This window comes from Xiphophorus maculatus, chromosome 21, assembly GCF_002775205.1.
Source record: "Xiphophorus maculatus strain JP 163 A chromosome 21, X_maculatus-5.0-male, whole genome shotgun sequence".
Classification (NCBI taxonomy): Eukaryota; Metazoa; Chordata; class Actinopteri; order Cyprinodontiformes; family Poeciliidae; genus Xiphophorus; species Xiphophorus maculatus.
Genome location: NC_036463.1, coordinates 10,567,813 through 10,581,275, shown reverse-complemented (window position 1 = coordinate 10,581,275; position 13,463 = coordinate 10,567,813). Strand labels below are relative to the sequence as shown.

Here is a 13,463-nt window from a genome sequence, read left to right as displayed (position 1 = left end):
AAAATGCACAAAAGTAACTCTGTACATAACTCCTGATTTTATTTTGAAAAACCTCACCGGATGTCCAGTCGCTGCCTGTTTGGTAGTAGCGGTGGGCTGTCGCTGCGCGCTCCCGTGACTAATTTCATTGGAACTTTCTGCTGCAGGAAAAGCCCGATGTTTCCTGCTTCTCTCGTTTGTGAGGCGTTCATGGACAGCCACCAAAACACACCTTTGATTTAAGAGTCCTTCGAGGAGCTTTAGCCTCTCGTCTCACGGACAAATGTCACCTGTTCGGACATTTTAAAGGCTTCAGTTCGAAACGTCACCGTTGAAAAAGAAGAGGAGAAACGGACGCAGTATCAAAAATACTGTAAGGTACGTAATGTTCACGTTCAACAATTACCTTGCTCTAGTTTTTAGAGCGTAGTTTCGGCTTTTGAGGCAACCGAGTTTACTGCTACTTTATGTAATCGTACAGCTTCGAAATATTACATTACATGACAAAACTGTGTATTTTAACGGACTCAAACAATGTAAAAGCGGCTGAATTAGCCGCTTTTCTGCCTAGCTTTGACAGCCCACCGAGGATCATACGAGATTTCTTTCTGAATGGGTTGTTATACACACGAAATCTTACTACAGCCTGTTGAATCTCTCATCTACTGCATGTCTTCATTTTCTCTGTCATTTTCGTTTTGTGTGTGTGTGTGTGTGTGTGTGGTCAGCTCCTCCCTTCACTGGCTCATTTTCCCTCCCCTGATCTCTGCTGGAGAGGCTTTTTCCTCTAACACACGTGATGTGTGTTTAGATTTAAAATTAAGCACCAGGAACAAGTGAAAGATACTAAGACCCTGCCAAACAAGTCTCCTACAGTAAAACTGGAGTAGCTGATCGCTTTTGAAATGTACCACATCCTCTGATTGTGCAGATTATGTTTCAGATGTATAAACCAGCAGCATGGTTCCCTACTAAGATTGTTGATGCAGCTTGGTCACAGCCCTTTTGTTCACCTGTATAACCACAAACCGCAGTACTCTAGATTGGGAAATTACCTTGCAGACCTACACAAAGGTTCATTCAAGCTCAGGTGGAGGGATGACTCCTGCGAACATCCATAATTTGCCTGATAATGATGTGCCCATCATCACATTTCGCTATGCAGAAGGTGTGTGTAGGAAGGTATGCGATGCTGTTTTAGTGAAAGTTCAATTTTTGTGTCACCAGACCACAGCACCTCCCCTTTAAATACTTACAGGTCACATGAAAATACTCTTCCTCTGACTATCTGTCCCTTTACAGCTGCAATTTCTCTGTTGTTTTGTTTTCGTTTACATGGTATTGGAAATCTGCCTCTTTATTTTTCAAGTACTTATGGATCCTCACTGCTTATTCCTTGATTTTTACAGGTGGTTGCAAAACAGGAAGAGCTGCCACAATTTCAATTAATCCAAGTTGACTGATACCTGTCTAATTAGAAGAAAAATAATTAAAAAAAATATTAATGTGACCCAATTCTATCAGTAAATAAAATCAATAACCCCACTATGATTTGCTCTGAGAAAAGTGGATATAGGTATTGATCCATCTCAGAAGTATAAATCAATATTTGAATGAACTCAATTCAATATTTCAACCCAAATGTCTAGATGTAAAAAATATTAGAAAAACAAAACAAAACAAAAACTTGATTAAGGTTTTTTTTTTTAAATCACTATTTGTGAATCTGTTGTTTATAAATCCTATTTGTAGATCTATTAACTATATTGTAAATAAATGAAGAAAAAAAAATAGACACGTGATGTAGTTCCAGATGCCCATTAACAGATACATTTGTACATCTACAACTATTTACTAATTGGCTGCACTATCTTTTATTTAAGTGCATCAGAGTAAAGGGGGCTGAATACTAATACACACCACGCTTTCCCATATTTTTTCTGTAAATTTTGATTTGTCAAATTAATAAAATTCTAGAAGAAAACATAGTAGTTTGTGGTTGAAACCTCACAAATGGGATGAAAAGTTCAAGGCATATGAATAATTTTACACACCGTTAAATAATTACAAAGTAGCTGTGCTGAGGAGAAGTTAAATTATCTCCCTGGAACCTGATTTCTGTTTTATACTTTTGATCGCTGGTGCACAAAGCAAGCCGTCATCACCGGGTGCAGCCTGTCGGTATTTACGTGTCGTCCGAGCCGTAACGTCAGGTTCAGGATCAACGATAATGGAGAGGACGGCTGCTTGCATCATGGTTGACCGAGTTCATGCCAGGCAAGCCGCCCAGCTGCACTTCCTCTAACAGAGATCTGTCTCTGCTGCATTTTAATTAGATTCCAACATGAGAACGTAGTAATAACTGTCATCTATTAAACACAAAGGCTTTTCAAACAAGCTAGTTGGATGTGGATTCTTGTCGATGACAGTTTGAGAAATAAAAACGTTAAACGGTAATTGTTTGTTTATTTTCTGAAACAGGTTTTCATCCTGCTCATGCAACAGGTTCCTCCCACAATTCTGCTCAGCTTGCACGCTCACAGCTTTGTTTATCCGAAGCCACATGCCTCGCCGAGCATTCATGTCAGGCCTCCCACCCTACTGTCTCCTCAGCTTCGGTTTTGTGACTCAAATTCCTCAACATGTGCGATACAGAAAATACCTTTAACGTTTCCGCAGGGTATTCACTGGTGCTATTTCTGATTCTCTGTTGTAGTCGAGCCTCTCTGGAGCCTGTCACCACAACTTAACTCATGTAGAGCTTGAAAAAATTTGGTACAAACAACCTGGTCTATTTCCATTTGTCGTCATTTACCCTCAAAGGATTTGTTTTTAATGGTTTGGGAGTGTTTGTACTGATGGATCAGATTTATATAAGTTACACAAGCACAAGCTCAGGTTATCTGAGACAGTAGGATTTCTGGAATGTTAAAAAGCGGGTCCTACCGATGTGTTCAGAGACATTTCACCATGAAAACAGGAGCAGATGTGAAACAGTCCGGGGAAGTGCCAACCGTTTATTTTATTTATTTATTTTTTTTACACACATTGCGTGTACCAGCCTCTGTTGCATAAACTTAGAGGGTTTCATAACAGAAATCTGCCTCGGCTTGTCCACTTTAGCTGAATCGTTGAACTGTGTAGAAGTTCAGCTTTCAAGGGAAAGATACTTTGAATATCACACATCTATTTCTATACACAAATGTGAGTCAAAGTGAAACTATAAGGCAGGGTTTACCAGCTCTGGATGAAGAGGCCGTGGACTGGGATCGTTTAAAGACATTTACCTTCAGGATGTGTTCAGGAGCGCTCTGAGAGAGAGACAGAACGTAAACACAAAGACTTTCCGTGTGTTCTGAGCAATCAACAGGGAGGGTTTTTTTCTTTGACAAAAACTATTAAACAAACTGGGGCTGACCTCACTGACATCAAACAATGGACAAGTCAGAACCGTTGACAAAAGGCTTTGTTGCGACGTAGACGTTATACAACTCCGAGGATGTTCTTCTCTGGTTAGGTTGCACAGTGCTAAGAGTCTACAGTACGGCTGAAATCTAATTAGACATGTTCTGTCATTATGTGCTGCTGTTTTTCTTCCTGTGTGTTAATTTTTTTCTGGAGGCTAATTATTCATACCACCGCAGAGTTAGCATAATTAGACGTAATATCAATGTTTCGCATCGGCTCATCCCGAGTCGAATCTGATGACGAATCCTCCTTTATGTTGTTTCAGCATTTTTTAGAAAGACGCCCGTATCGTTGAAACAAACTTCTTGGTATGAATAATGTTGGGGGCCTAACTGTATGTATTCAGGACTCAAAGTTTATTACACCTCCACAATGAGCTTTATAGTGCATGGCAAATGTACTGTACTTATACACTTCACATTTTATGTCAGGAGCAAACCTAAACATATTTAAGTTAGATTTTACATGCTACCTGCTGAGCCATGTTAAAATTAGGTATAAATTTGAAGTAGAAATAACTAAAAAACTATTCCTGTTCATCTCCACAGCATAATCCTGCCATTAACATACTAAAAGTGGGGAGAATGTGTTGGGTCTTCAGAGATCCGTGTGTTTTTGACTGCAGTTTCTGTTTAACAAATGGATGGCTACTAATCTCAGTGAGTTGCGCAGGATTTTATTTTACTGGAATCACATTGAAAGGGGTCGTAGTGAGAAACAATATGAAAAAGTTTAAGGGTTCAAAGGGTTTAACAAGGCATTGTATTTAACAGATGAGTATATCAGGGACCACATGTGCGAGAGGGGTGTGGGCGACAGAGTAGGATGAGTGAATGACAGTGGAGGGAGGTTTTCAGAAATTGACTCTAACCTCTCTGCCATATGCAAAGAGGAAAACAGAATAGACTACAATTATACATTAGCAGTGAAAACGTGGAGGGAATTATAGGCTTTAACTGAGGAAGGAGTGGGTTAAACATTTGTCTACCATAACGAGCTCAGCGACTCATTTGTTGCCACCAGTGTGGGCTCATGTTGTTCTTGCTCGAGAAGCTGAAAGGACTGCTGGCCCAGGCTGTTTCTAATACGGGCTAAACTTTAAGCAAGCAGTAGATAAATTGCATTTTCAACAACTGAAAAACTGAAAATGCTAACAATCTGACCTGAAAATATCTCAAACATCTCTCTACCATAATTTCTAAAATGTTTCACTGTATATAATGGTGTAAATGGATTGGGTTTAGTTGTGGAAAATTCAATTCAATTACGCATACATTCCAAGTTATCCAAGTCATCAAATAGTATAACAAGCTCATTTATTATTATTATTATTATTATTATTCAAATTAGCTCAAAGAGTTTCTGCCTAAGGAAAGCCAGCAGATTGCATTGAGTCATTGACTTATGTTTTAACGGCCTAGTTAAAGTCCAGACCTAAATCCTACTCGGAGTCAATGGCAAGACTAGGAAACTGCTGTTTACAAATGTTCACAGTTTTGAATGGAAAAATCTCCAAACGTGTTTTGAAAACAATCTAACCACAGTGCAAGCATGTACATGCACAGGAGGCCTTCAACAGCAGCAGCAGACGATGACTGAATGATAAATCAAACTGATTTCAGTTTTCAAAGTTTTCTTTAGACCAAGTAGGACTCGACAGACACAACATGCTGACATGTATAGAGGTCAGATGAACACCAGTTTCACTTCCTGGATTTCAGAGTGGTCTATTCTCTTTTCTTCTATGCAGCAAAGTCTCAGCATGAGGGTTGGCCACTTGCACACTTGAAGTCTTACCCAGGAGAGCTCATTACTTTACGACTCGGTGCCTCTGAACGCTGACAGACCCCAAGATGGAGGAGCAGTCCAGTTTTCCTAATGTCAGCATTCCCTGCCACAACGAGCAGAGGGACAAGAAGAAGCGCTACACAGTGCGTTGTTTCCATTCCTATATATATGTTTTTATTGGAAATGTCAAAGTGGATCCTTGAGGTTTAGGTTCTCACAGTTTTGAAGCAAACACATGATCAAACTCTACCATTTGTTCATCTGAAAACCTTTTCTGTTTTTTTTTTTTCAGGTTTACAAAGTGATGGTGTCTGTTGGAAGACATGAGTGGTTTGTCTTCAGGCGATACGCAGAGTTTGATAAACTATATAACACAGTGAGTCCAATTTTCTCCACAAATAAATGTGCTACTTAGTAAATTTGAGTCTTTGATTGAATTGTTTGCATTTTATCACAATAGCAGCGGTGCTAACTGTATCCTTTTTACTTTATGTTTTTCTTTCCAACTCAGTTAAGAAAACAGTTTCCATCTATGAACTTGAAAATACCAGCAAAAAGGATATTTGGGGACAATTTTGACCCAGGTCAGTGAGTGCTAATAAATGACAGCTCCTATAATAGTCAAATTGATGCATTTTGTGTCTATTTTGTTGTTTCTGTTCAAACATGCATCCTACTTACAGAATTCATCAAGCAAAGAAGAGCGGGGCTGCATGAATTCATCAAGCGGATTGTCTCAAATCCTCAGCTTTCCAGCCAGTAAGTGCAAATATATTGGAGGAAATAATAATTTGATGACAACATGTTTTTGTTTTTTTTATGGTGGACGTATTGTGATGTGGAGAGATTGGAGTACCAGGCAAAGCTCCAGATCAAACCTAAAATTGAGTTTTACATTTACACATTCTCCTGACCTTTAATTCATGTAAAGTACAAATAGTTTCTTTCATTCCATCTTCTCCGCCAACTTGGACAAGACAAAACACTTGCCAAACAATAGCTACACCTGTGGATGGAAATGCTCAATCTTTTTATTGGAGTCAGGTTGATCATTAGAAAGGAAGTGGATCAACTCAGCTAAGCTGGAGTGCCTTCTTCCTGTCTGTTTTACTTTATTCATTTTTTACTTTTGAAGGCGTTTTCTTTTTTTCTTCATGTTTTCTATTAACATTTGTTGGAATGTTCTTATTTTTTTAATGAAAATAAAAACAAAAATGTTTGCGATCTAGTTGACCAATTAGGAAACATCTTACTGGCTTCCTGCTATTTTTCACAAATATGTATTACACTAAATGATGTGCAAATTAGTTTCTAACATTGTATTGGACTTTTGCTTGATATGATTGCTGCTCATTTAAAATGAATCTACAGTCTACTCAAATGAAATATTTCTTTTTTCCTGTGTACACTGCTAACATTTAAAAGATTTTTTTGGTGATTTAATATATATTGAACCAACATTTAGTATTACAGTATTATTATTCAGTTCTGCGTTGTCTAGAGTTTGTTACTGATGTTTTATTAATTTCTTTGTTCCAAATTAAACATGACAGTCCAGATGTAAGGAGCTTTCTTCTAATGGACAGGAAGCACCAACTTTCAGATGCCTCTGAGGATGAGGATGATAAAGTAAGTAAAGACTCATGTGAACAGCTGCATGAAATGTTTGCTTCTAAAACATCCTGTTTAGCCTAATAGAATCTCAACATGTTTGTTGAAAGTGTGTGGCTTCTGTCGCAGCTCTCCTCGGTTAGTTATGTCCTGGTAGTTAATGTAGATAATGTTTGTCTGGTGTTTAACAGAACAGCTCTACCTCCAGAAACATTAACCTGGGACCCTCTGGAAATCCACAGTAAGTGTCCTTCTTTGGGTAATTTTTGTGTGAAACATTTGTTCCCTTTAGTCCTTCAGGAAGTAGTGACAAACATTAATGTTGTATCTTTGTCTTTCAGGGCAAAGCCTACAGACTTTGACTTTTTAAAAGTTATAGGAAAGGGGAGTTTTGGAAAGGTAGGAGAACCCTGCAATATTGGGAAATATGCAGTCCTTTCAAAAGTGTTCATACACTTTAAACTTTTTTTTTACTTTTTGTCACATTGAAACCAAAACCTTCAGAGAAACGTACCCTACTATTATATATTGAACCCCCTATAAAATCTAGGAATGTGTATTGCCTGAAAAGTTACCTAATTAGTACAGTTTAAATGTGTGTGTAGGGGTGCAGGTGTGCGTGTGTATGTGTGTTAAGGCCTCTTTTAGTCTGATACCTGTTGGTATGATCCAGTGCTAAAAATGCCTCTCATTGTTCAGAGTTATTGAACTGAAGGACCTCTGGAGGCGATGGGTTGAACTGGAGCTTATTTAGAGGTATCAGAGTCAAGGGGGCTGAATGCAAAAGCATGCCACACTTTTTAGATTTATGTTTTATAAGAATATGTCAAAAACAGTTTTCTTTCACTTCACTACTAGACAGTGCTTTGCTTGTTTAGTAGTGATCCCAATAAAATACCCTGAAATGTTAGACAACATGTTGAGTAATAAATAACAAGACATGTTTTTTTAGTAATATTTTGAGGCACCTATGTGTTAAAGTTTATTTAAATGAAAATTGTTTCAGTTTTGTGCTGAGGAACAACTAAGTTTTAGTTCTGCATCTATTGGCCTTTCTGTTCAGGAAGTGAGAATCAGTTTGGGAATTACTATGGTTACCGCTGAGTGCAACATCTAACTTGCTTTGTTTCCTTGCGACACAGGTTTTCCTTGCGAAACGGAGACACGATGGAAAATATTATGCAGTCAAAGTTTTACAGAAAAAAGTCATTCTCAATAGAAAAGAGGTAACTTTTCAAATCCGTGACGATCATGTGAGCGCATTGGTGTTGCTGTGTTGTAACCCTCCCTGTGAATTATTCTTCCAATCAGCAAAAACACATCATGGCAGAGCGCAACGTGCTTCTGAAGAATGTCAAACACCCCTTTCTGGTCGGGCTTCACTATTCCTTTCAGACCACAGACAAGTTGTACTTCGTCTTGGATTTCGTCAATGGAGGAGAAGTGAGTTGTTTCAGTTAGGAGGGAATGAGGCGCACAAGACTGACTCACATGATTCAGCTGTGGAATGAAGTAACACAGGATAGAAGCACTGAGCAGCTTTGATTGAAATAACCTTGGAGCAGTTATTTTCTGGCTCAAACATTTGCATGTTTGAAATTCTTCTCAGAAATTACAGCATTACTCAAAAAATGACTTTTGACTGTAACTTCCTCTGGAGATTGATGTCAAGTGTGATTCACAGTCTTTTTTTAAGTTGCAATTTGTGACTGTGAGAATGACTAATGGCAGCTTGCGTCTCTGTGAACCTGCCTCTTTTGTGCATGCACACAATCTTTTCAGATGTTAAATCACTACATTTTCAATCTGAATGAAAACAAAACCCTGTATGTTGCTGTGTCCCTGGCGAAAATTCACTGCAACGTTCTCGTTTCAGCTTTTTTTTCATCTTCAAAGAGAACGGACATTTCCAGAATCCAGAGCTAAGTTCTACATTGCTGAAATGGCAAGTGCGCTCGGATATCTGCATTCTCTCTACATTGTTTACAGGTATGCCGAAACAGGCTTTGCTTAGGGCTAAGGTTCTTGTGACATATTTTGTAAATGTACTAAAACAATATTGTCAGTTGACTTGTTCAGTTGTTTTGTTGTGAGTTCATGTGAAAGACCAACACGGGTTAATGCATAGCTGAAGAGCAGAAGACATGAAATGGGATTTCCTAATGAAAATATGAAAGGTCTAGCATGCAATGGCATTGAGTCCCTGTTACTTATATGCTTCTAAATAAAATCTAGTCAACCAGCTGACTGTCAGTGTAAATACAGCTATTCTGTGATGCTTTAGAGCTTTTTTTTAGAGAACAAACAGCATCTTAAAGACCAAGAAGGACAAAGATAAAGTCCTGGCTAATCCAAAATGCAAAGGCGTTGACCAACCTACCAAGAACTTGTCGATCTAAACAGTCAGGCTAGAAAAGGAAAGATTTACTTTGAGAAGCAGCCAGGAGCTCCACTTCTGAAGGAGCTGCAGAGAGCCACAGCTCAGGATGGGCAAATCTGTTTACACCAAAACAATTGGTCGTACATTCTTCAAATCTGGCTTTTATGGAAGAGTAGCAAGAATAACTCATTAACCTTAACACAAGGTCATGGTGGCATCATGCTCTGGGGATGCTATTATTCAGCAACAAGGAACCTGATTATGTTTAATTGGAAGAAGCATGAAATTTAAGATGGGGCAGTTCTGGCTAAAGACTGGGACAAAGTTCACTTTTCTGCAGGACAACGACCCTAAACATACAGCCAGGGTACAATAGAATGATTTTATATCGAAATGCATCCATGTTGTTCAGCTAAAGGCCTGATTTAATTGATAATCTGCTGCAAGGCTTAAATGTTGATGTTTGCCAATGCTCTCCATTCGCTGTAACAGACCTTGAGCTACTTTGAGAAGAACGATTCAGTTTCAGACAAACCCAGATGAGCTGAATGTAAAATCAAAAAACGACTTTGTGTTGGTACATTGTGCAAATTCCCAATAAAATGCATTAGTTTGTGTTTGTAACATGATAAAATGCGGAATAGGTCAAGAGGTATGAATACTTTTACTCTAGTTACATTAGAAACTAGTTCTGTTGAATTAATTGGTGTATAGAACTGATTATTTGAATGATAACTCAGTCAGCATAGTGGTTAGTGATAGGGATAGTGGACTCAGTAATCAACTAGTGAGCCCCTTCCTCTTCCAACATGACTGTGTATCATGACTGTGAGTTACAGTTTTCAGGGGCCACTATCCCAATATGAACAGTTTGTAAACGGTTTTCATGTTGACAGGTGACACCGTTCATCTATTAGCATATTTTGTGCATCGTCATGTTGTATGTGGCACATGAAGTTGAGACTAGTTAGTCTATATCTTCTTATTTCTCTTTTGTTCTCACAAATCAGGTATTTTTTAAAAAAAATATATCATGTGTACTCTCTTTATTGTTATCTCAACTCAAAAAGATGCAAAATCAGCTCTCAAATGTAGTTAACAGCCTGACCATTTAGTGCCCAGACAGAAGACAATTAGCGCTCAGTGTTTTTTGAGTCCATATTCCAACTTTAGACCGTGTATAGCAGATCAAGTTTGATCAAAATATATTTACATTTCAAGCAGATATTTGATTTCTAATAAGAATAATTTATTATTATTATTTTTCCTCCAGAGACTTAAAGCCAGAAAATATCCTGCTTGACCAGGAGGTGAGTGTTAATGTTTTAATTTTTCATTTATGCCCTGCATGTGGTCAATTCTGTCGTTCTGTTGGACAGGTTTTTCTTTTGTTTGTGTTTTTTTTTTTACGTGCTCAGAGTTCGTACTCCAGTTTTCTAGGAATTTGTGCACCCATCTTGTAATTTCCAGCTGGAGGTGATGCATGTGATTGGATTAGGTCTTACTGCGTCATGCGAGGAGACGGTGAATGGGACTGACGGGGTTACGTTGCTGGCAGCGTTCCTGGCAACAATAGAGACAGTGTCAGTGTCTGGGGATAATGAGGTGCTTGTTTGGCACGTTATCTAAAAATGTCCATGTCTTATCTTTGAAGGGACATATCGTGCTGACTGACTTTGGATTGTGCAAGGAGGGCATTTCCCAGACAGATACCACCTCTACATTTTGTGGAACTCCTGAGGTAGCGTGAATGTTTGCTACATATCCTGCAACCTTTACAGAAGCTTTGAGTTAAACACATAAGAATGATTTGCTTTAGTTGCATTTTACAGGGAAAATAGATAGCATCCGCACAAACATTGTCAACTAAAACAAAATATCAAATGTCAAATTTATGTTTTTGTTCTTCAGTATTTGGCTCCAGAAGTCCTGAGGAAGCAGCCGTACGATAACACTGTGGACTGGTGGTGTCTAGGATCTGTGCTGTATGAAATGCTCTTTGGTTTAGTGAGTTTCTCTTCAGTTGTTTTGATCATTCAAATGTGAAAATTTATAGTCTTCACAAACTGTTGAATCATCACAATGAGTCAGGCTTGCTAACGCTGTTAATTTTTTTTATGCTCTAGCCTCCATTTTACAGCAGGGACACACATGAGATGTATGACAACATTCTCCACAAACCGCTAGCAATGCGCCCTGGAGCTTCCAGCACAGCCTGGTCTCTCCTTCAGGGTCTGCTGGAGAAAGATCGCACACACAGACTGGGCTCCAGAGACGACTTTGTGAGTGTTAATTCACATTTTCTTTTTACTTAAACTTTTTCAGATTTTCATCCTACGACCACAAACGTCAATGTTTGTGGTCAACATAACATAAAATACCATTGTGTTGTATGGTATTTTATGTGAAAGAACCAACACAAAGTGGTGTATAAATATTAAAAAAGTTTGTTTTTCACAGCTCCCTCTGCTGGCTGATATGGGAACAGAGTTTCTGCACAGTTTAGAAAAGTATATAATTTGATTAAAGTTTTTCCCAGAGTATGGGGGAAAAAAACAAAGTATGGAAATATTTCTATTTCTTTTCCTGTTGTCTAAAAGCTGTCCTTCTATCCATTTTTCAACCTTTCATCCAAATGCTTGCCTTTCTTTTTTGTTCCTTTGTTTTCTTTTTTCAGTCCTCCATTCCTTCCTTTGTTCTCATCTTCCTTCTGTCCTTCAGTTTTTTTGTTCCTTCAATCCTTGCATCCTTCCATCCATCGTCCACCCCTTATAAACCTTCCTATTTATGCAAGAAAAAGAGGCAGGTCTGGAAATGTGAGTTTGGAAAAGTATTAAATATCAACCTCACAAATGTGTAGGAACCCTTTGACAATAGAAAGTCATGATCTTGGTTTATGTCTTTTTTTTTCAGAATGAGATCAAAACCCACAGTTTCTTCTTATCAATAAACTGGAAGGATCTTGAAGAGAAAAAGATCCCCCCTCCATTTACACCTAATGTGGTAAATATATTATTTACATTTGCCTTGACTGTCTTGTCAATTTTATGCAACTTGGCAATCCCATGTAAGGATTATATGTTTATAACAATTTATTTTGTTTTCAATATAGAAGTAATCAATATCATATACTTAGTTAAAATTAGTTGAGCAAAAAATCCAGTTACTATGCTCATGCAGTGTTGTGTATTTCATAACATTCTGTCATTACATTGTGTTTTATGGTGTAATTTAACACATCATTTACCTTATTTTTCAAATGTAATTTAACATCTCTGAGACACTTTTTCCTACTGTCTATCATTACACCTGCTGCATGTATTTTGTTGTTTTGAGCTATGTAATTTCTGAATGTTTTGACAGAGCTGTTCCAGCGATATCGCAAACTTTGATCCCGAGTTCACAGAGGAGATGGTTCCCAACTCCATCTGCTGGACTAAAGAACACTCCATTGTCAACGCCAGTGTCATGGAAGCTGACGATGCCTTTTTGGGCTTCTCCTACGCCCCGCCTTCTGATGATTCATTCCAGTGAAACATCCCCAGCTGGGTTCCTCATTTGCCTTAACAATTGTAACATTTCTTTTGACTAAAGGGAAAAAAGTTAGAACAAAGAGGTTTATTTGTCCTGTGAAGCCAAAGCAACCAACAGAGAATAACCTGCATTTAAAACTGATTTTGATTGGAAGAAAGTCTTTATATTTTACCTGTTTTGTATTTATATAAATATATATATAACAGATGCTATATTTTAGAATTCAGCTAATGTCCTCACTTGGTAATGTGATTTCAGGTCTTTTCTAAAAAATGAGCCTTAAAATGATCCCTGAAATAAAATCAACAAGCAGGCGTTTGAAAACTTGAACAGTTCACTGTACCTACAAAGAAAGATTCTATCGAGTTTGTCCATATTCTTATCATAAAATAATAAACAAATGCTTGTTGTATGTAGGTTCTACTTGGGGAACAAGTGGATTATAAGCATGTTTGGTAAATTTGTCATGCTAGTTCAGTTGCCTAACAGTTTCTTTTTTTTATACTGAAACGTCTGTTTTTGATTTTATTTTCTTCAACACATCTGCTCATATAATTAGAAATTCACAATACTTGTCTTCAGCTGACATGTACTTCTGCAGTAATGATTAAAAAAACCAAAGGCAAAAGTTTACATTGTGTGTTTATTAGTATTTTTAGCAGCTGATGTAATATTATTTAGTGTATATTCATACAAATGTGAC

General features: G+C 37.8%; 1 protein-coding gene across 2 annotated transcripts; it reads left to right on the top strand.

Moving 5' to 3' along the window:
• Positions 1–122: 122 nt before the first annotated feature.
• On the top strand, positions 123–13,393 carry sgk3 (serum/glucocorticoid regulated kinase family member 3). 2 transcript variants are annotated; one of them, XM_014474793.2, is made up of 17 exons: positions 123–357; positions 5,198–5,378; positions 5,528–5,611; positions 5,747–5,819; positions 5,919–5,994; positions 6,789–6,864; positions 7,038–7,087; positions 7,188–7,245; positions 7,989–8,072; positions 8,158–8,289; positions 8,723–8,835; positions 10,500–10,536; positions 10,881–10,967; positions 11,138–11,233; positions 11,353–11,508; positions 12,140–12,229; positions 12,590–13,393. In XM_014474793.2, exons 2-17 carry the CDS (start codon positions 5,301–5,303, stop codon positions 12,758–12,760), a joined length of 1,461 nt encoding a protein of 486 aa, XP_014330279.1. In that variant the 5' UTR covers positions 123–357; positions 5,198–5,300; the 3' UTR covers positions 12,761–13,393. The 2 variants fall into 2 exon arrangements, with proteins under 2 accessions (XP_014330279.1, XP_023182620.1); XM_023326852.1 differs by having other exon boundaries at positions 5,198–5,382.
• The last annotated feature ends 70 nt before the right edge of the window (positions 13,394–13,463 follow it).

Bases quoted from the DNA above. Each gene is read 5' to 3' on its own strand.
- sgk3 (XM_014474793.2), top strand. From the start codon at position 5,301: ATGGAGGAGCAGTCCAGTTTTCCTAATGTCAGCATTCCCTGCCACAAC. The intron at 10,537-10,880 runs GTGAGTGTTAAT...TTATCTTTGAAG, and splicing joins ATATCCTGCTTGACCAGGAG to GGACATATCGTGCTGACTGA. The intron at 12,230-12,589 runs GTAAATATATTA...ATGTTTTGACAG, and splicing joins CTCCATTTACACCTAATGTG to AGCTGTTCCAGCGATATCGC.